General features: G+C 38.3%; 2 protein-coding genes across 17 annotated transcripts in view; one reads left to right on the plus strand and one right to left on the minus strand.

The window, feature by feature from the left end:
* WDSUB1 (WD repeat, sterile alpha motif and U-box domain containing 1) overlaps positions 1-13,077 on the plus strand; it is a 68,011-nt gene extending 54,934 nt beyond the window's left edge. For 9 of the 10 annotated variants that reach the window (XM_020880383.2, XM_020880388.2, XM_070476154.1 and 6 more), the window contains one exon: positions 12,569-13,077. In XM_020880383.2, coding sequence (XP_020736042.1) covers positions 12,569-12,729 — 161 coding nt within the window. In that variant the 3' untranslated portion in view covers positions 12,730-13,077. Of the gene's footprint in view, positions 1-8,859; positions 8,957-12,568 lie in introns of all 10 variants that reach the window. The other variant, XM_070476153.1, reaches the window with a different exon arrangement.
* Positions 13,078-14,782: 1,705 nt separating this feature from the next.
* TANC1 (tetratricopeptide repeat, ankyrin repeat and coiled-coil containing 1) overlaps positions 14,783-20,995 on the minus strand; it is a 237,793-nt gene continuing 231,580 nt past the window's right edge. For all 7 annotated transcript variants that reach the window (XM_070476149.1, XM_020880382.2, XM_020880380.2 and 4 more), the window contains 3 exons: positions 19,761-19,907; positions 18,753-18,853; positions 14,783-18,086 (listed from right to left, as the gene is read on the minus strand). In XM_070476149.1, coding sequence (XP_070332250.1) covers positions 16,691-18,086; positions 18,753-18,853; positions 19,761-19,907 — 1,644 coding nt within the window. In that variant the 3' untranslated portion in view covers positions 14,783-16,690. The remainder of the gene's footprint in view (positions 18,087-18,752; positions 18,854-19,760; positions 19,908-20,995) is intronic.

Raw genomic sequence — 20,995 nt, forward strand, 5'->3', positions numbered from 1 at the left:
TTGTAGATTTGACGATGGCCATTCCTATCAGTGTCGAGGTGATCGTTCAATGTAGTTTTGCTATGCATTTCTGTAATAATGAGCGATGTTGAGCATCTTATCATGTGTTTGGTGGTCTTCTGTATGTTTTCTTTGGAGAAATCTCTGTTTAAGTCTTCTGCCCATTTTTTGATTGAGTTGCTTGTTTATCTGGTATTGAGCTGTATAAGCTCCTTGCATATTTTGGAGATTAATCCTTTGTCAGTTGCTTTATTTGCAAATATTTTCTCCCATTTGAGGGTTGTCCTTTTATCTTGCTAATGATTACTTTTGGTGTGCAAAAACTTTTAACTTAACTAGGTCCCATTTGTTTATCTTTGTATTTATTTTCATTACTTTAGGAAGTGGATCAAAGAAGATCTTGCTGCAATTTATTTCAGAGTGTTCTGCCTATATTTTCCTCTAGGAGTTTTATATTTCCTGGTCTTATATTTAGGTCTTTAATCCATTTTGTGTTTATCTTTGTGTGTGGTGTTGGGTAGTGTTCTAATTTCATTCTTTCACATATGGCTGTTCAGCTTTCCCAATACCACTTACTGAAGAGGATTTCTTTTCTCCATTGTATGTTCTTTCCTCCTTTGTCAAATAAAGATGCCCATAGGTGCGTGAGTTTATCTCTGGGCTTTCCATCTTGTTCCAATGATTTGTGTTTCTATTTTTGTGCCAGTACCATACTGTCTTGATGACTGTTGTTTTGTAGTATAGTCTGAAGTCAGGAAGATTGATTCCTCCAGCTCCATTTTTCCTTCTCAAGGTTGCTTTTAGGTATTCAGGGTCTTTTTGTTTCCATACAAATTGTAAAAATTTTTGTTCTAGTTTTGTGAAAAATGCCCTTGGTAATTCAATAGTGATTGCATTCAACCTGCAGATTGCTTAGGGTAGTCATTTTCACAGTATTGATTCTTTCGATCCAAGAACATAGTATTACACTCTCTGTGTCATCTTTGATTTCTCTCATCAGTGTCTTATTTTCTGCATACATGTCTTTTGTCTCCATGGGTAGGTTTATTCCCAGATATTTTATTCTTTTTGCAGTGGTGAGTGGGATTGTTTCCTTAAATTCTCTTTCTGATTTTTTGTTGTGTATCAGAATGCAAGGGATTTCTATATATTAATTTTGTATCCTGCAGCTTTACTAAATTTTCTATGTACAGTATTGGGCTTCCCTGGTGGCTCAGTTAAAAAAAAAAAAATCTGCCTGGAATGCAGGTGACCTGAGTTTGACCCCTGTATTGGGAAGATCCCCTGGAGAAGGGAATGGCTACCCACTCCAGTATTCTTGCCTGGAGAATTCCATGAACAGAGAGAACGGGCAGGCATAGTATGCTGCAAACAGTCAAGTTTTATTTCTTTTCCAATCTGGATTCCTGTTATGTTTCTTCTTTGCTTGCCTGATTAGGACTTCCAACACTATGTTTAATAATAGTGGCAAGAGTGGGTACCCTTTCTTGTTCCTGATCTTAGAGGAAATGCTTTCAATTTTCACCATTGAGTGGCCTTTATTATGTTGAGTTAGGTTCCTTCTATGCCTAATTTCTGGTGCGTTCTTTTATCATATATAGTTGTTGAATTTTGATGAAAGCTTTTCTTGCATCTGTTACGATTACCATATAGTTTTTATCTTTCAGTTTCTTGTGTCTCACATTGATTGATAGTGTGTATTGAAGAATTCTTGCATGCTCATGATATATCCCACTTGATCATGGTATGTGATCCTTCTTGATGAAATTTTAAATGGGATTGTTTTTGTGCTTTTTCTGGTAACTTGTTATTAACATATAGAAAGGCAACAGATATTTCTGTATCCTGTAGGTTTACTTATTTTATTCTGTTCTCTTTGTGGAGACTTTAGGGTTATTCTATGTATAGTATCATGTCATCTGCAAATGTGGGTTTTCCTTCTTCCCTGGCAGTTTGGTTGCCTTTTCTTGTCAGATTGCTGTGGCTAGGACTTCTAATACTGTGTTAAATAGATGTGGCAAGAGTGTGGACATCCTTGTCTCTGATTTTAGAGGAAAGGCTTTCAGCTTTTATCCACTGTGTATGATGTTAACTGTGAGTTTTTGATAAGTGGACTTTGTTATGTTGAGATGTGCCCTCTATACACAACTTTTATATCTTGAGTTTGTATCCTGCAACTTTGTTAAATTTGTTGTGTGTGGGGTGGGTGGGATTGTGATCGCTGGGAATCTGAATTACCCTCTTTACATATTGCTAGATTTGAATTTTTTTTTACCATCTTAAAATATTCTTACTGGAATCAATTAATGTATTTTGTCTCATTCATTACAATCTTGGCTTTCTTGTTTTCTTAATAGCTCCATGGTATACTTCTTTCATTTTATGTATTTAAAAAAAACATAAGTGTACATCTTGAATTTTCACATAATGAAAAGTCAAGAAGGGTAGTCTATATAGTTGATTTACAATGTTAATTTCTACTGTACAGCAAAGTGATTCTTATAACTACATAAACTTTTTCATATTCTTTTCCATTATGGTTTATCACAGACTATTGAATATAGATAGTTCCTTGTACTATATAGTAGGATTTTGTTGTTTATCCATCCTGTATATAACAGTTTGCATCTGCTAATCCCAAACTCCCCATTTTTCCCTCCCCCTTGACAACCACAAGTGTATGTAAGTCTATTTTTGTTTGTAGACATATTCATTTATGTATTATTCTAGATTCCACATGTAAGTGATACTATATTTCTTTCTTTTTGACTTGGTATCATCTCTAGATCCATACATGCTGCTGTAAACGACATTTCATTTTGGGGTAACAGTCCATTGTATGCACCTTATCTTCTCTGTCCATTCTTCTGTCAGTGGACATTTCAGTTGTTTCCACATCTTGAATATTGTAAATATTGTAACTGTTATCATGGGGTGTGTGTATCTTTTTGAATTATAGTTTTATCTGGATATATGCCCAGGAGTAGGTTTGCTGGCTTATATAGTAGTTCCATTTTTAGTGTGAGGAATCCCAGTATTGTTTTCTATAGTATCTGCACCAGCTCACATTCCCACCAACAGTGTAGAAGGGTTCCCTTTTCTCTACATTCCATCCAGCATTATTTGTAGACTTTTTGATGATGGCCATTCTGACTGGTGTGAGGAGATACCTCATTGTAATTTTTATTTGCATTTCTCTAGTAATTAGTGATGTTGATCATCTTTTCAGATGCCTACTGGCTATCTGTATGTCTTCTGCCTATTTTTTGATTGGATTTTAAGTTATTGAGGTGTATGAGCTATTTGTTATCTTAGAACTTAAGCCCTTGTTGGTCACATTATTTGCAAATATTGTCTCCCAGTCTGTAAATATTTTCATTTTGTTTGCTAGTTTTATTTGTTAGTTTTCTTTGCTGAGAAGCACATCTCTTTGGGGTCTAGCTTCTTTAAGTATCATGTTGGTGTGATCATGTTGTTGCATAAAGCAGTAATCTGTTCATTCTGATGTGTGAACATAGTTTATTTATTCATTCTACTGTTGGTAGTCATTATTGGCTGTTATACAAGTGCTGCCATGAACCTTTCATCATTTTTTGAGTGAATATACATAGGAATTTCTATTGGGTATATTCCTAGGATTAGATATATAGTTATCAAGGGTGGCTAAATCAGTTTATACTTCTACTAGCAGTGAATGAGGATTCCAGTTGCTCCACAGCTTTCCATACATTTAGTATTGCCTTTGTTTTTCATTTTAACCGTTCTGGTACCATTTATTTTTAAACTTTACTATTTTTATTGATGCAATTGTAGATTCACATTCCTTTCCTTAAGAAATAAAGAGATATCTTGAATTTTCCCTAGTTCCTTCACTGGCAGCATTTTACAGATGATACTATAATGTTACAACGAGGGTATTAACATTGATGCAATTCACAATTCTTAGTTTTCCCCAGAGGTGTATTAAGTTGTGCAGTTTCACCCTTTTTGGAGATTTTGAGTATCAACCACCAAATCAAGACAAAACAGTTCCAAACCCACAAGGACCCTCCTTAATACCTTTTTATAACTACTTATATCACCTGACTTGCTCTCTTCTCACCTCCACCCCAGTCTGTCCTGTTTCTAAAATTTTGTCATTTCATATTTGTTATATGGATGGACTTACACAGGAAAAAACTAATCCCCAAAGGTTATTTACTGAATAACATAATTCCCAGCAAGTCACCATCAGTTTATTTTTAGCTTTCCTGTGTTACTTTTAGAAGTGTTCCTTGTGGAAAAGACTAGAACTGAATTTTTAAAATTAATTAATGAAAACCCACTCAAGTATTTTTGCCTGGAAATCCCACGGACAGGGGACCCTGGTGGTCTATAGTAAATAGAGTCACACACACACACACACAAAAAAAATTAATTCAACTGTATCTTTAATGAAAGTGAAGTAAAAAGTCACTTAGTCATGTCTGACTCTTTGTGACCCCATGGACTGTACAGCCCAAGGAATTCTCCAGGCAAGAATACTGGAGTGGGTAGCCTTTCCCTTCTTCAGGGGATCTTGAACCCCAGTTTCTCACATCGCAGGCAGATTCTTCACCAGCTGAGCCATAAGGGAAGCCCAAGAATATCTTTAATAGAACCAATTTTTTTCTCCTAGTACATCTTTCACTCTTCTTGGATTGATCATGTGTCCTTCCCCCTACCCCCCCCCCCCATGGTATTTTGGAAGACCTGTTTCTGCCTATATTTCAGCATTCTTACAGTATTTTTTCATCTGTCCTTTTAAATTATGTGTGCAGCATGTGCTTGATGAAAAACACTTAAGCAGCATGAATGTTTTTAAAATGTGGGGCCGGCCTCTTCCAGATATTTTTCTCTTCATTTATAATTTTGTTGTATGACACATGGGATGATATATTTAAATTTTTAAATTTACTTAATACATATCAGATAGTATTCCCTTGTTAATATATTCAGAACTACTTCATTCTCAACTGCAGGACAGTATCTTATGGTATAAATGTTGCATAAATTAACTCTTACTCTCTTAAGACAGTTCTCCATTCTGTAGAGAAACCTCCACAGGCATATTGTTACATACATTTGTTTAAATATTTCTGTTGGATTCATTCTCCATACTTATAGGCACTGCCACTTTTTAGTTTTAATTATGCTTACCTTTATTTTTAACTATTGTCCAATTTTTGTCCATTTTGACCTCCAGATAAATTTTAGAATTACTTTGTTGTGCCTCAAAAGAATCTCACTGACATTTTTATTAGAATTACAGAAACTTTCAAAACTTAATTTGGGGATGGAATGAGTAGGAATAACAGCTTTGCACTAGTCAGGGTTTCTGTCTATTCTGAACATTTAAATACGTTAATTTTTAGTAAAAACCTAATAAATGTTAAGCACTTTGTGACATATCTAGAGAAAAATCAGCATTTTATCTCAGTTATCTATAAAGAGTACATTCTTTGGCATCTGTTAAGCATGATGTCAATTTCTGATTTTTTTGTTTTAGAAAGGTGTGTATTCTTATTTCTCTTGTTCAGGGTCTACTTCTTGAATGAATTGTGTCTTTTATCAATTCTGGAAAACTTTGCTATTCTCATTGTATATAGCTTCTCCTACCTGCTTAGCAGTCATCTATTCTGCATTGTCTTAAAGCTGTAACCTTTTCATAAGAGGTTTTTATTTTTTTTTCTTCAAAATTCCAATAGCTATATTTGTCGTTCTGGAAATTTGATTTAGCGTGTAGATAAAGAGGCATAGATTCTTGACCCAAATTGCTTGGGTTTAAATCCCACCTCTGTCTTTTGTATTTTTGTGACCTTGGAAGGTTATTCAGGCCTTGTGTGAGTTACTTCTTAAAATTGTACAGATTAAATAATATAGGTAACAGTGCCCTGGAACAGTCTGCATGCATGCATGGTAAGTCAGCTTCAGTCATGTCCAACTCTTTGAGACTCTCTATGGACCGTAGCCTGCCAGGCTTTCCTCTTGGAACACTAATGATACGCAGTTAGCTGTATGAGTATTAAGTAATCGTTTTCACAGTACATTGTTTCTTTAGTTTATCCCCATTTTAGGAATACTCACTGGTTGTGTCTAGTTTGTTTCTGTGTGCTCATCTTCAGACAAGCATTACCTGTAGGAGAACAGGAATAGGGCATATAGCTCCAAAGCAGTGTTGGGCTTGCATTGTTGGTTTCTCAGAACGAAGGTGAGTGGCAATGGGCTAAGAACGTGGACAGCAGATGTATTAAAATTTCAGAGCCCAGGCTGTGAGCTAGTATTCTTCAATAGAGCAAAAAGTCATTTGAACCTGTAAGTCAACTGCCCATATTAAATTTAGTCACTATTTCTAAATGGAAGAAATTTGGGGGTTCACTTAATCTTTGTTACTAGAAGTGTATAAAATGAATAAGCTAAGTATCATTACTTTATCTTACCAGAACTTAACCATCTGAGTATATTAGATAATTACGAACTAAAACTTTGTGAATAGAGCATACTTATTATCATTTACTTCCTAGGACTATCTGGTATAGCTTTTGTCAGCTCAGTATCTGGGTTTATAGTGAGAGTCAGATGATACTTCCTGGGTGAAAATAATTTTAAAATATAATGAAAACAAAGTTAATAATGTAAATGTGCACTTTGTATTTCCTTTTAAAAATTTTCAGTTTTTTCCTCTAGTGATGTTTGATTTCAAATAAGCTAAGTCTAGTTGCTTTTAAAATTATACATGACAGGCTATGTCTGTGGGGGTGAGGAAGTGGTCCTTGCTTTGTAGCTCTGATAATCCCTTTTACTGCTTTGAGATGAACCTTGGTAGGACAGTTTGAAAGCTAACATAATTAGCAGTGCTGCAGATCCACTCAGAATTTCTGCTTCCTCTGTTAAACAGATGTTTCAGGGAATATATTTGTTACCAGTAGGGAACTGTTGATTATTCCAAAGAATCGCTATTTATAATATCACAGCAAGTTTACATTAAACTTTAGGGTAAACTGTGACCAGTGTAACTGAATTCCTTATAGCAGGAAGTGTGTACCTGCATAGAATGAATCAGTTGACATTTTATTCATTGCTACCACCCAAGAAACTGAAAACTCACAAGCAGGCAAGGAAAAATTATTCATTTAAAAACAGAGCTAAATTAAAGGTAATAAAGTACTATTATGATAATATACTCTAAAAAAATGTAGATATCATACAACTATGAAACGTGGAGAATGGAGAGTATGAAAAGTTGAAGAAGCTGATTATTTGAAATTTAGACAATGAGGGGGAGAAAAAGCCCACTATCTAATTTGAATATTATAGTAAGGAATTAATAGATAAAAAGATGAGACCAAGAGTATTATCATTAAGAGATACCAGTGTAAAAGTAAACTAGTAGATGGAAAGTACACACTTCCCTAAGCATCAAAATGGAAGAAAACAGCTCCTATAGTGAAAGAAATTATATAAGTGATCTATGAAAATATAAAAAATGATAGAACTATTACCAAACATACTGATAATAACAATTTGGCTTAAGTCATCCCCTAAAGAGATTCAAGATTTGAGGTTAGTTCACAAAGCACAATTCAACCTAAAACAAGGATTCAGAGAGATTAGAAATAAAAGGATAGACAGAAATGAGATAGTTGCAACTAAAAATAAAGGGGTTATATAGTTGCCTGCGAAAGAGTTCAGACCCCGAAAACTTAAAATGACACAGGATGATATAGAACACTGGAGACCATGGTTCTCCATGAGGATAAACCGCCATCAGCTACACAGCCCCAAATACTGCATGGTAAGAGACTTGCTCGCACCTCTCAGTCCAAAATAGGAAGTATTTTGCTTGCTTTTGAATATATCACCAGAAATAACAAAAACAGCATGTGTCACCACAATGGAATGTAAACAATAACAAAAGTGGGCCCCTTTCACCTGGAAGGTTAAAAACATGCTGTTATCATATGTCTCTGGCCTAGTGGCAAATAAATTGGCTGTCGCTCAAGTTACAGTATTTCAGAGTAATACTAACACGCGCATCATTTATCAGTGTGAGACATAAGTTTGTGTATCAGCTTTTGAGAAATAAAAATTGAGTATATTTTCCTATGCAAACAGCTTTTACAACTCAATAGTAAGACATCCCAACTGATAAAAACAGGCGAAGGATTTGAATAGACCTTTTCCCAGAAAAGATATACAAATGGCCAGCAGCCACTGAAAAGGTGCTCAGCATCATTAGGGAAGTGAACACCAAAACCACAATGAGATACCACCTTCATATCCACTAAGATGATTAAAATAAAAAAAGATGGAAGATGGCAAGGATGTGCCAGATAACAAACGCCACGTTATGATTGTTTTTGTAAGAAATGTCCAGAATAGGCAAATCCATAGAGACAGAGAATAATTAGTAGTCACTGGGGGAGAGGAGTGATGAAAATGTGAAATTAGATAGTGGTGATGGTTGCATAATTGTGAATTACACTAAGAATCCCTGAATTGTATATATTTAAAAGGGTGGATTTTATGGTATGTGGATTATATCTCAAAAACAAAAGATGGTAACAGTATCTGCAGAAAGCATCTATGTCCTCTTGGACTCAGAGGGAATAAGTTGAGGTTATTAAAACCTCATACTGTCTCTCATAACTCTGGCTTCTAAGGAGGAAGAACTACCCAGCTGGTGCCCTTCTCTCTAAAGGGAAGAAAGCAAGACAGATTTGAGCAGTACCTACAATGAAGCAAAGAAAAAAATTTGTAGAGTATACCCCTACCAGATAAAGGTCCACAACCAGGCACAACACTGATAGGTGCCTTCACCCTTCTTTTGTCTCCTTCTAGATGAATCTTCTTATAGAATTTTAACAAGGAGCCAATGGGGGCAATCAGCATTTAGTAAGTTAAATCAGCAAGGACTCAATAATACAGCCTTCACGTGGTATGTGTGCCTCTGTGTGTAAACAAAAAGCAGTTAAAAGGTATGATGGAAGACTTAATTGACAAAAACAAATCAAAACATTGGATATTAGAAATAGGCATAGAACTAGGCGAACTAGCATGAAGAAAACCATAAAACATCCCTGTGATGGAAAGCTACATTGGAAAACATGGAAAGCTCATTAGTATACCAATGTAGGAAGATTCATCGTCAGCAGGATGTCACTATTAGGCTTTTTCCAAGAAATACATAGCAGGTGACTAGTAGGTTCCAATTGCAAAGAATACATAACAATGAGCCCTATCAGATATTAGAACATGTTATAAAGTCTCTGTAAAGAACACACTATGGTATCAGCACATGAATAGACAGACTAATGGAAAAGAATCTTTTTAAATCCAGAAGTTTAGTGAATGATAAAAATGAAATTGTAAATCAGTGGGAAAAATAAAGAATTTAAACAAGTGGTATTCTGACAGCTAGTCATATGGAAAGGATAAAACTAGCTCAATCTGTCATACTACACATTAAGTTAATTCCAGATGAATCAGATATATATTAAAAAAATGAAACCTTTACAGGTCCTTTTACAGAAGAAAATGAAGGTACTTGAACCCTTGATAACCTGGGAATAGGACTATTTCCTAACCTGGATTCAAAAGTCAAAAGAAGTATAAAAATGTAAATCTTTTCATCTACAGAATATGAACACTTCAAGAAAAATATCAATCCCTGTCAAACTCGTCCAAATGACAGAAGAGAGAACACTTACAAACTCATTTTATGAGCCAGCATTACCCTGATAACAAAACCAGATGAGAACACACAAGAAAAGGAAATTTCAGGTCAATATCCTTGATAACCATAGGTGCAAAAATCCTCAACAAAATATCAGCAAGCCAAATTAAACCATACATTAAAAGAATCATACACCATGATCAAGTGGATTTATTCTAGGGATGCAAGAATTATTCAGCATCTGTAAATCAATGTGATGCATCACATTAAGGAAATGAAGGATAAAAATCATATGAACATCTCAATAGATGCAGAAAAGTATCTCCCAAATTTAATATCCATTTATGATAAAAACTTTAAAGTAGGCATAGAGAGCCATTACCTTAAAATCATAAAGGTTATATATGACACACCCATAGCTCACCTCATACTCGATAGTAAAAAGCTGAAATGGCTTCCTTTAAAGATGTAGGACAAGGATGCAGACCCTCACCACTTTTATTCAACACAGTATTGGAAGTCCTTGCCCATGCATTTAGTCAAGAAAAAGAAAAGGCATCCAAATTGGAAAAGAAGTAAAACTTGAAGATGACATACATAGAAAACCCTAAAGAGTTCACAAAAAAACTATTTTAACTAATCAACCAATTCAATAAAGTTACAGTTACTATGTAAAAATCAGCTGTGTTTCTGTATACTAGTAACAAGCAATTAGAGAAATTAAGAAAACAATCCTATTTGCAACTGCATCAAAAAGAATGAAATACCTAAGAATTTAACTCAGGAAGTAAGAGATCTACACACTGAAAACTACAAGACATTAAGGTAACTGAAGACACAAATAAATGGAAAAACACTCTGTGCTCATGGATAGTGTCATTAAACTGTCCATACTACCTAAGCAGTCTACAAATTCGTGCAATCTCTGACAAAGTTGCAATGGTATTTTTCACAGAAATAGAACAATTTTAAAATGTGTATGAAACAATAAATGACTCCAAATGACCAAAGCAATCTTGAGAAACAAGAACACAAATAATTATTATGTTGCATACCTGAAGCTTGTCAGTTATATCTCAAAAATAAATCTGAAATTAAGAAAGAGCAACCTAATAGAAAAAATAGTAAAAAAATATGGTCAGTTCACAGGAAAAAGAAAAGCAAATAGTTCTTAAACAGATGAAAAAAATGTTCTAGCTCCCTTAAAATACCCACTAGAAACTGGTAAAAACTCAGTTTGACAACATAGTCTCTTGGCTGGGCTTTGGGGAAAATGGTAGAATTCCTATGAAAGTATGAGCATTTCTAGCTAAATTATATAAATTTACTCTTCAGTGCAGCAAATTCTACTGCTAGAATTCCCTTCCAAATGGTAAGACTGTTCATTGCAGCACTATTTGTAAAAGGCACTGGAAATAACCCAGATGTTCATTAATACATCCATACAGGGATGTGGGGGAATAAAAAAGCCAATCAGGTATAGAATAGTATGGAGCATGCTAACTTTTATGTAAGAATATAGAGGAATAAGAGTATGTGTAAGAATATATGGATGTGTGTGGACACACACATTTGCTTATATTTTCAAAAGGAAAAGGTAAACAATAACTTACCTGGTTACCTGCATGGGAAGAGAGATTACATGGGTTGGAGAGATACAGACTCTTCTTGATGTGACTTGTTCTTACAGTTTTACTTTGAAGACACTTAAATATTAAAAATACATCATGAAAAGCAAACCAGTCTCTAATTATTGGGAGGATAAAAAGAAGTAAATGAACCACATTATCTGTCCAGTAACATAATCAGAAAAGAAGTTTTTCAAGTGATTCTCAAACACAGTTTCAGTTAGACAGCCCTAGTGGATCAATTGGGGCTTCCCTTGTGGCTCAGTGGTAAAGAATTGACCTGCCAGTGCAGGAGACATGGGTTTGATTCCTGATCCAGGAAGATCCCCTGGAGCAGGGATAGCCTACCCACTCCAGTATTCTTGCCTGGAGAATCCCATGGACTGAGTGAGGAGTTTGGGACGGGTGGGTACAGTCTATGGGGTTACAAAAAGAGTCGGACACAACTTAGTGACTAAACAAGTCAATCTATCATGGTGACAGAAAGAAATCTTCAAAATCCTTAAGTCTTTTGTTAGTAACACATTGGCATTGTTAGTTTGCAACAGTTGTATGCATTGCAGATTAAAACAAATAGGTTACTGTGTAAATATAATTAGGAACTAAGATTTTCAGTTTGAAATAGCTACAAGTATAAAAATACTGACACAAAACCTTCAACCTTTACATGTACAAATAAGTTTGTAAGGACTTGATATTAAAATCCTTAGCCAGTGGATCTTTTTTCCTTTTGGCAGTGTAAATGCCTTTATTATCAAGTCCATAGTAGGGTGCACTCTATAATCTCTTGCTATCTTGTTTCCCTGACTTTTCAATGTGTTGGAAAGTTAGGCTGAGTCTTCCCTAAAACTCTTTGCTCCCATCTGTAGCCGCATCAACTGATACACAGAACTGCTGGCAACAGCTGGACCTTGTCGCTTTACCACCACTCTCCTCTCTTCTACCTGATTCACTTCCTTTCTCCGTTGGTGCTACATCTGAATTTTTAACAGAAGTTCCCTTTTCCAGTTTTTTTTTTTTTTTTTTGACACTGTTCAAGGTAATTTGTGCAATCTTAATATATCTTAATGGTAGAATTTAGGATGTCACTGCAGAAATATTTTGGGAGCAGTGGTGCAAGACAAGAATACCACTTAAATCATGGTAAAGGCCTTGGCAGTGCAATTTTTAAAACCATTTTAGTGATCCTAACTTCCCTTTCCTACATTGCAAATAATTTGTGTATGTGGCTTTTTTTTTTTTTTAGATGGCTACTCATATGAAAAGGAAGCAATGGAAAATTGGATCAGCAAAAAGAAACGTACCAGTCCCATGACAAATCTTGTTCTTTCTTCAGTGATACTTATACCAAATAGGACTCTGAAAATGGCCATTGATCGATGGCTAAGCGAGACACATCAAAAATAAAACTCTCTATATTGTGTTATTTATATTTTCTGTGATCTCACTTGAGTGATTTAAAGGTAAACTTTGTAAATTTAATTACCTATTAAAAAGCCTTTTCATATAATAGTGAATAAAGTCTTAACCTATAGAGAAAGTTTTACTTTGACTTCAAATTGCAATGCTCAAGTTTATTCTTATTATAGATCATATCCCATTATAACCAAAGATCAGAATAACCTAGACTGGAACATAATTAAATCCTAGTTAATAACATTTTATTTGATAACTCTCTGGAATCCTTCTAAAGAGATTTTAGCAAAATAATTGTAGATTTGTTTATGAATAAATTGAGAAAATCACTTTGATATATATACTGAGCAGTTTTTTTAGCTTCTGAGTTTGCAAGGTAATAATGATTCCCGCCCCCCCCCCCCCGCCCCCCGTCCAAACCTAGGTACAAATTAGATCGCATAAATTATCACAGATGCATTAAGTTGACATTGCTGAAACATATAAAGTGGCAAACTAGCCTCCTTTTAGGATATAGACTTCTTAAAAAGTTCTCACATCATAGTTTAAGCTAAGGTGACCATACGTTTGTACACAATAGGCTGATAGCTAATACAAGCACCCTGACGAACATTTACTCAGAAGACTTCAGATTCTGTAAGTGAAGGTTGTACTGCCTCTCATAAGTTGTTCACCAGAATGGAAGCCATTAGTGCAAAGCTTGCTAAAACTAAATCAACTCTAAGGGCAGGAGGGACCAGGACTTTGTACTTACCCCCAAACCCTCATTGTAATTGTTCTGAAATTTGAAAACACAAATAAAAAAGCAATGTAAGTATATATTCCATCAAAAGACTTGTTAAAACTGGTAGTGCTCTCACCATTGGACCAGGTATCTTGTGTTTTGATAAAATAATACTTATTTCTCAAAAGGGCTAGCTGGTTTTCACATAAAAATTACTAGAAATCATTGGTGTCACTGACAGAAAACAATAAAAGATGTTATTTTTTAAATGTTTTAAAGAAGGTGATTTTCTTTTCCTACGTTTCACCAGGATAGTTTCTAGTTAAGTGGCTGAAAACTAAGATGCCAGTTTACCAAAGTGAAGTGTTCTGTTTTTCTATACAAATAAACCAAAGCTAACTACTCTTCCCCACAAAGCAGAGGCAAACAAAAAATCAAATCCAAAACCATCCATAGGAAAGGACACCACACGGCCCCTCTGCACTAGGGGCCACTGTCCCTGCAGGACTAGGCAGGAGCAGCCCCACCCACCCCCGCTGCTTGGTCCTCAGCTCTGACCAACAGCTTCCCAAGGAGACAGCACTTCCTGGAATTATGGGACCAAAGACATTTACTCAGAATCCATCAAAATCACAAAGTATAGTAAATTCTAATAGTCACACTGGCAGCATCACAGGAAAAGTCATCCAATAAGAATTTTCTGTTACTAGATTTTCCCCCTCCTACCCAGTTTTGGTTTTTTACCTTGAGTTTAAATAGATGACTTTAAATAAGGACTGAAAATACTTTACCTTAAGCCTTCCTAATAATAGCAGTAACCATACAATAACCTGAAGTTGTTTAGGCTTAAGATTCCAAGTCAGGATATTTTAACACAACAGTTTAATGTTCACGCTCATTCATATGACTTTGAAACTGAAATATGTGGGTATAAACACTTTTAACTCAGAGAGTGATACACATGTGAAGAACAAAATTTCACATTAGCACAGTGTTCAGTGTATTGCCAAAGTAAGAGCTAAAAACTGAAGATACCATGTTGCCAATAAAAACCAGATGCCAGGATTTCTGGGACAGACGTTTAGAAGGCTCCTCATGCATTCTCCTCATTTCAGACAAAAAGACTAATTTTGACCTTGAAATATTTTGGGATTTCTAGACGCCATTATCCTTGTTCTAAAATTAAACATGCTTTTGTAGTATTACTTCAAATCAGGCTTTTCCCCTTTTTAGGGACACGATCACCCAGGCTTAAAGTGAGGCAGATAGCTGACATCAGGATCTTCTCTACTTAGCCACTGTTTGATTTAATGCAAAACAAACTATTAATTGTCTTTATTCCAGACAGACAAGTACAGTAGTTGTGCAGAAACAAAACTACATAACGAAAGAGTAAGACTTCCACAACATTAAAGAAAACAATAAACAATAAATAAGCCATAATAGTTATTTAGCAGAACCTCATGAAAAGCCTCTTTAAAAAAAAAAAATCAATAAAACTATACAGGGTACACTGTACACAGGAACTAATGTTGAAGAATGACACCAGAAGATTCCTATTCGTACAAGACCATGATGATGCTTACAGGAACTTCATTACAACTCTTCATTTTTAAAACATTCTATAAATATAGAACTTCCTTCTCTCCAATTCTAGAAAATAATTTCACATCCCAACATATAAAATGAACACACTCCCACCTCTCTGAAAACTAGCATTTTAACATCCTCCAATAGCATATCATTTTCATACAAAAATACCTTTAACTCAAGGATCATTCCTGTACCTTATCTTTACAAATGAATAATACATCAGTTTGGACTTAAGTAGCACCTCAGAGGTGTTCATATAAATGAGATAAAGTGCCATTACTTGGATACTGTTAACATGCCCTATATATCGCTCAGTGCAATAAACAGCATGGATGAAGCTTAAAAAGCACATGCAAATATATGACTTCCAGATTAACTACTTGAAATAGTTATATTTACAAGTCTGAATACAACTTTAGCTATTTCATATATACAACATATAGCTCTAAAGTAATGACTGTATAATAAAACAAAAGCAACAGCCAACCATACCTTAAGTATCCAAATTAAATAATGTCCTTAGAGGACCTTGGAAGGCTTGTTCCAGGAGTGCTGTCATTGATAAAAGCAGTTTGGGGATCAGTTGAGAGCTAATTTACATGTCACCGAGAATGCTGAATAAGAATACAGAACACTACTACTAAAACTTAGTGTTTCAGCCCAAATTCAACTTAACTACCAATCATGATTCCAAATGGTTTATATCATTTTCAAATATTAAAAATATATTGAAGCAGGAATGTAGTTCCAAAAGAAGGTGCTATAAAAATATTTTAATGAGAACTGTAACACAGAAATAAAAGTTGATCTTTTTAAAGGGAACTGCTATGAAGAGAACATTACCTGGATGTTCTTGTATTTTGCTTAAAAAACAAACCAGCTGTATAATATGTAAAGTCACATTTATATTCAGATCGAAATTACTCAGGTCTTTTATATACATATATACACACACACACACACTGACCCTTGAACAACAGGGGTTTGAACTGTAGGTCCACTTTTTTTTTCAATCAGTACGTACTATAGTACTACATGATCCACGGATGGTTGAATACAAGGATGTGGAACCCTCCAGAGGACCAAATGTAAAAGTTATACATGGATTTTTGACTGTATAGAGGTTGGCGCCCGTAACTCCTGCATTGTTCAAGGGTCAACCATATGTATACATACATATGTATATCAAGATTTGACTTATTGGAACTGTAACTTGAAAATTTCCTCTTTTCCAGAACATATCACCTGTCATGAATTAAACTATTATTACTAGATATTTACATTATCTAAGAAATAATGTGATCTTAACTACATAGCAAATACTAGGAGAAAAGTGATAAAAACCAAACAATTTCCTAAGAAAAGCATGAGTTAATGTCTTCCTGGCTGTCTTTTAACTTAATAGGCATAGCTAGTTGCAGTTTTCCAATTCTGGTTAGCATTCTTATTTCTGGTGACTTCTATTTACTAAACAAATTTAATCCGACACTTTCAGTTTATCAATGGCATCTGATCCACTCCAGAGGGGAAAAAATACATGGCTAAAAAGTAATTTTTCTCATGTACAACCATTTAATTGTTACCAGGCACCAACACACTGTCTTCCAAATACTACAAATGGGTCTCTCTTAAGGCTCACACATTTGATTCTATGAATGATCGCTTTGGTTTTGCTGAAGGGAGGTGACTCCTGTGGGCTTCATTGCTGATATGAGACTGCTGTTTAGACATACTTTCCTGATATAGATGTGAAATGGTCTTAGTTACTCTGCTGTCCTGACAGTGGACTGGCATTTGGCACTTCTTTTCTTCTAGCTCCTTCACCTGGGCCCCGTTGTGGACACCACCACCCAGGGTAGACCCAGGGCAGGCTTTGGCTTGCTTGAGAGAGGGCTTCTCAGAGTTCGAGGCCTGCAGGCCAGCTGCAGAAGGTGCGCTTGTCAGCAGCCCCTCTGGCACCGCACAGTGCCAGGTGCGGCCAGGAGGATGGTTCTGCTGCTGGAACCTCGCGGTCTTATCCATGATGCCCATGAATGGAGTATTGCGAGGTCTGTGCTCAGCTGTGCCACTCGGAACCTGGCTACCAACCTTGTCTTTAATTCGAGCATCTGGTCCTTGGACTTTGAAGCCATCCGAGAAACTGCTGCTTGAAGCCAAACTACTGGTGGAGCTTGACATCTTGATGCTGCTCGACGGAGAACCGGAAGAGCCTGAGCTACTGAGGGAAGTCGGGTGTCGGGTGTCGCCGCAGCTCACTGGCCCCCCTGGGTTTACAGGGACCACGTCCACAGCCATGGCAGCATGAGACAGAAGCCTCTCTGCAGTTTTTATCTTGCTTGGTAAAGGATACGCAGCGTCGCCCTCACTGTGCGGCAGGTGGACTGCGGGGCTGGGCCCCAGCCGATCGCCGAAGGGGCCAGAGGCTGCTCCCTCCAGATGCAGGTTTCTGCTACCGGTGGGGGCAGCGGGCAGTCTTCCGGGCATGGGGCTCGGGGGAGGATTCAGCGGAGAGACCTGCGTCTTCGAGCTGCCGTTTCTCACGCCCGCGGGTCCAGAGCCCAGATGCTGGCTGGTCTTCACGATCTGCGCCTGCTTGGTGGGCTGCACCGTCAGCCCCGGCTGGGCCACCGCCTCCCTCAGGGTCTTGCCGGGCCCCGGCCGACTCTGCAGCGGCGACACGGGCCTTATCTTGGGCTGGAGCCCTTCCTGAAGGTTTCGGATGTACGCGGAGGGCGCAGACGAGGATGGCGGGGGCCTGGGAGCGAGGGAAACGGCTTCTTCCGGCGGCGACGTCTCCTCCTCTTCAGCCTCCTCAAGGTGAAAGTGGTCGTTCAGGCCGGGCGTCGGGGCGTCCTCGTCGTTGTCCGAGTCGGTGGGTGGGGCAGGCGCGGGGGCCTGCTGCTTCTGCTGCTGGCTCCGCGGGAGCTGCTTACACTCCTCCTCCACGCGGGCCAGGAGCCGCCTGATCTCCTGGTTGGCGGGACAGAGCTTCACTGCTTCCCGCAAGTCAGCCAGGGCAGCCACGAACTGCCTTTATTTTAAAAGATATTACAAGTCACGTAAGAAAGAACTCTGAATGCAACTGTTCATAAAGCAGCTTTGCTTTAAAAGAAAAGGTAGCTGAGTGAGTTCTGTGTAGGTTTTGTGTGGACAAGACCCATGGAACTAGCTTAGACTCACTCAGCTAAGTGGGAGCACCAGATTCTAACCCAGACCCGTGCAATCCCAGGGCCCCAGCGTCTCTACAAAGACCAGATGGTGGGGGTGAGCTCAGCAGGGGGGTTAGAATCCTCTTCACATCAGCTCCCCCGCCCCACCCCAAGCAACTCAAGTCCTTCTGACTCCGCCCCTGTCCTACTGACTCCGCCCCCGTCCTACTGACTCCGCCCCCTCCCCACTGCCTCCTCTCCGTGCCTCTGGCTGGCTGTCTCACTGGTAACGCGGACTAAGCTAGGAACTTGATGTTGCAGTACAGGTCAGCTGGCGGAGGGGAGGGACAGTTAAGAGATGTCTAGAGAAAGTAAAAGTTTAGCCATTGCTAATGATTTCCACTGCTGTGCGTTCTGGAAGACACCTACTCAGTATGAAAAAGGAGGAGAGGCATTGAGTGGTGCTCATGGATCAGAAGCCCCCAAGCTTTGAGGCCAGAGCAAGACAAGAAGGCTTCACTAGTCTCCCAACTAACCCCAGACGGTACCTGCTACTTCTCTTGGCTCTCGCCCTGGCATAAAAGGCTTCATAGGACTTTGGTTTCAACTCAAGGGCCTTGGAAGCAAATTCTTCTGCCATGCCGAAGTCCTGGTATCAGTATTTAAATACACAAGTCAGAAGCCGCACTGAAATATGATGACCACCAACCTCCCGCCCCCCCCCCCCCCCAACTTTTTAATTGGAGTTTTGCTCCAGAGGTTGACAGAGAATTGGGACACATTCGGAGCAAGGTGAAGGGGAAGGCGAGTCAGGGTATTTGCTGTAGGATTTGGGTGACAGCTAAAGCGTATTCATGTTCTAATGGGAAGGATCCAACAGAGAAGCAAAAATCGTTGGACTCTGGAGAGAGAATAGTGTTGGAAGCAGTGCAGCAAAGTGAAGGCCAACGAGAGCCGGCACCCAGGGGTCGGCAGTGGGGGCAGCCTTGGGGGGCACAGATGCCTCAGGAAGAGTATATGAGCACAGAAGCAGGAAGGTCACAGGCTTTTTGGAGGCAGGATGCAGTTAAAAAGAAAGAAAGTGATACTGAAACAAATCTAGTTATAAGTTAACTGTGAGTTAACTACGGTTAATTAATTATGAACTAACCAGTTCCTGGCTTACCTCTCAAGCAAACATAATAAACGCTAGGCAGACTGTATGTAACACATTTGTGTTGAATTTTACAATGACACCCTTTCCTTCTGAACCTGGGGACAGACCACGCATGACAGCTCTGACCACATGTAGCTGGGCAGAGGTGGAGGAGCAGTGTGCGTGTGCGCGTCATCACTGAGACACAGAAACCATACCCACGTGCACTCCTCTCAACACCGTGGGGATGGGCGGGCGCCGTGATCTAACGGCAGTTACCCAGGCAAGCCGCTGCCTGTGGACCAAGCTCATAGAAAAGCGCAAACACAAGACGGGCAGTCTCATGACTAGGGCGTGGAAGGGCAGGCTTCCTCCACCATGAGAACAGTCTATGGCTGAAAGACTGGAATAAGGGGCTTACATTTGTTTTTCTTCGGCAGCGAGACAGATTGAGATAGAGGGAAACTCTTAGCTCATTGAATGGTCTCATGTCCTCTCCGAATCCTTCTCGAGGAAACTTCCTTAAGGCGTACTGGTACCTCTGGGCTGCCTCTTTCATCTTCCCTTTCTAGGAATAAAAAACCAGAGAAATTTATCTTTTTCAGAGGCTGCAAGATGAATAAGGACCCTGATGAGGACGGGCTGTGGCCAGAACCAGTCCACAAACCGGCAGGGTCACATGGCCTCACTGCCCACACAGGTGTCTGTGACCAGAACCAGGTTATAGGGAGGGATCTGTAAATTGCCAAACCCATAGCTATCAGTCTTAAAACACTGGACTATCGTCCCCGTTATATATTTTCGACAAACATTTCACAAATGATCTCTCATGTAAGGACACTTTCATGCAAAGTGTAACAGAAATCAGATGGAAAAATGAGGGCGTTCTCAAGGCAAGTAGAGTCTTGTGGATAAACCTAGAGCTTGCTGTAGAATAATTTTTCTTTTAAAAAAAACTAAAACACGGGCTTTAAAACCCCACACAGCACTGCACGTCATTTTCAAGGCTAAAGAAATCCATTTGCTCTGTCGGGTCTGTCTCGCAGCAGGTATGAAGTCTGTTGAAAATGGCTTGATATTTCTAACATAATTGCCTACCAAAATTCATATTAAAACCACTTCAAAGCCACAACAATACACATTCTGAACTCAATTTCAAACTGATTCCAAGCCAGGAACCCTGCTGGGTCATGCTATACGCCTATTTATTTGTTATTATTTTAAAAAAAAGAAAAGGAAAACACAGCAAGTGCAGCTGCTTCATGGCAAAAAGGATTAAAATGGTCATGATGTATTGATAGTTTTTTTGTTTTCATAATCTTTTAATTCTGTCTAATCAGAGACCTGGAAAGAATGATGATCTATGAAAATGGCCTATCTCTCTAAACTTGTGGTTGGCCAACTACGGTTTTTGGGCCAAACCTGGCCTACTACCTATTTCTGCAAACAATTTGAAACCTGGCCTGGCTCCACTGTGTGTCATCTTGGCTGAGTCTGTGCCTCAAGAGCACAGTTCAGGGCAGGGGTGGGCTGTGTGTGAAAAGAACCACAGAGCAAAGCCGAACATAGTTACTCCCCTCCTCTCTCCAGGCAAAGTGTACTGACCTCTGATCTAAACTGGATGTCTCAGTGTGAAGTTTGTTAAAGTCAAAATCA

Source organism: Odocoileus virginianus, chromosome 13 (genome assembly GCF_023699985.2).
Source record: "Odocoileus virginianus isolate 20LAN1187 ecotype Illinois chromosome 13, Ovbor_1.2, whole genome shotgun sequence".
In the NCBI taxonomy this organism is placed as follows: domain Eukaryota; kingdom Metazoa; phylum Chordata; class Mammalia; order Artiodactyla; family Cervidae; genus Odocoileus; species Odocoileus virginianus.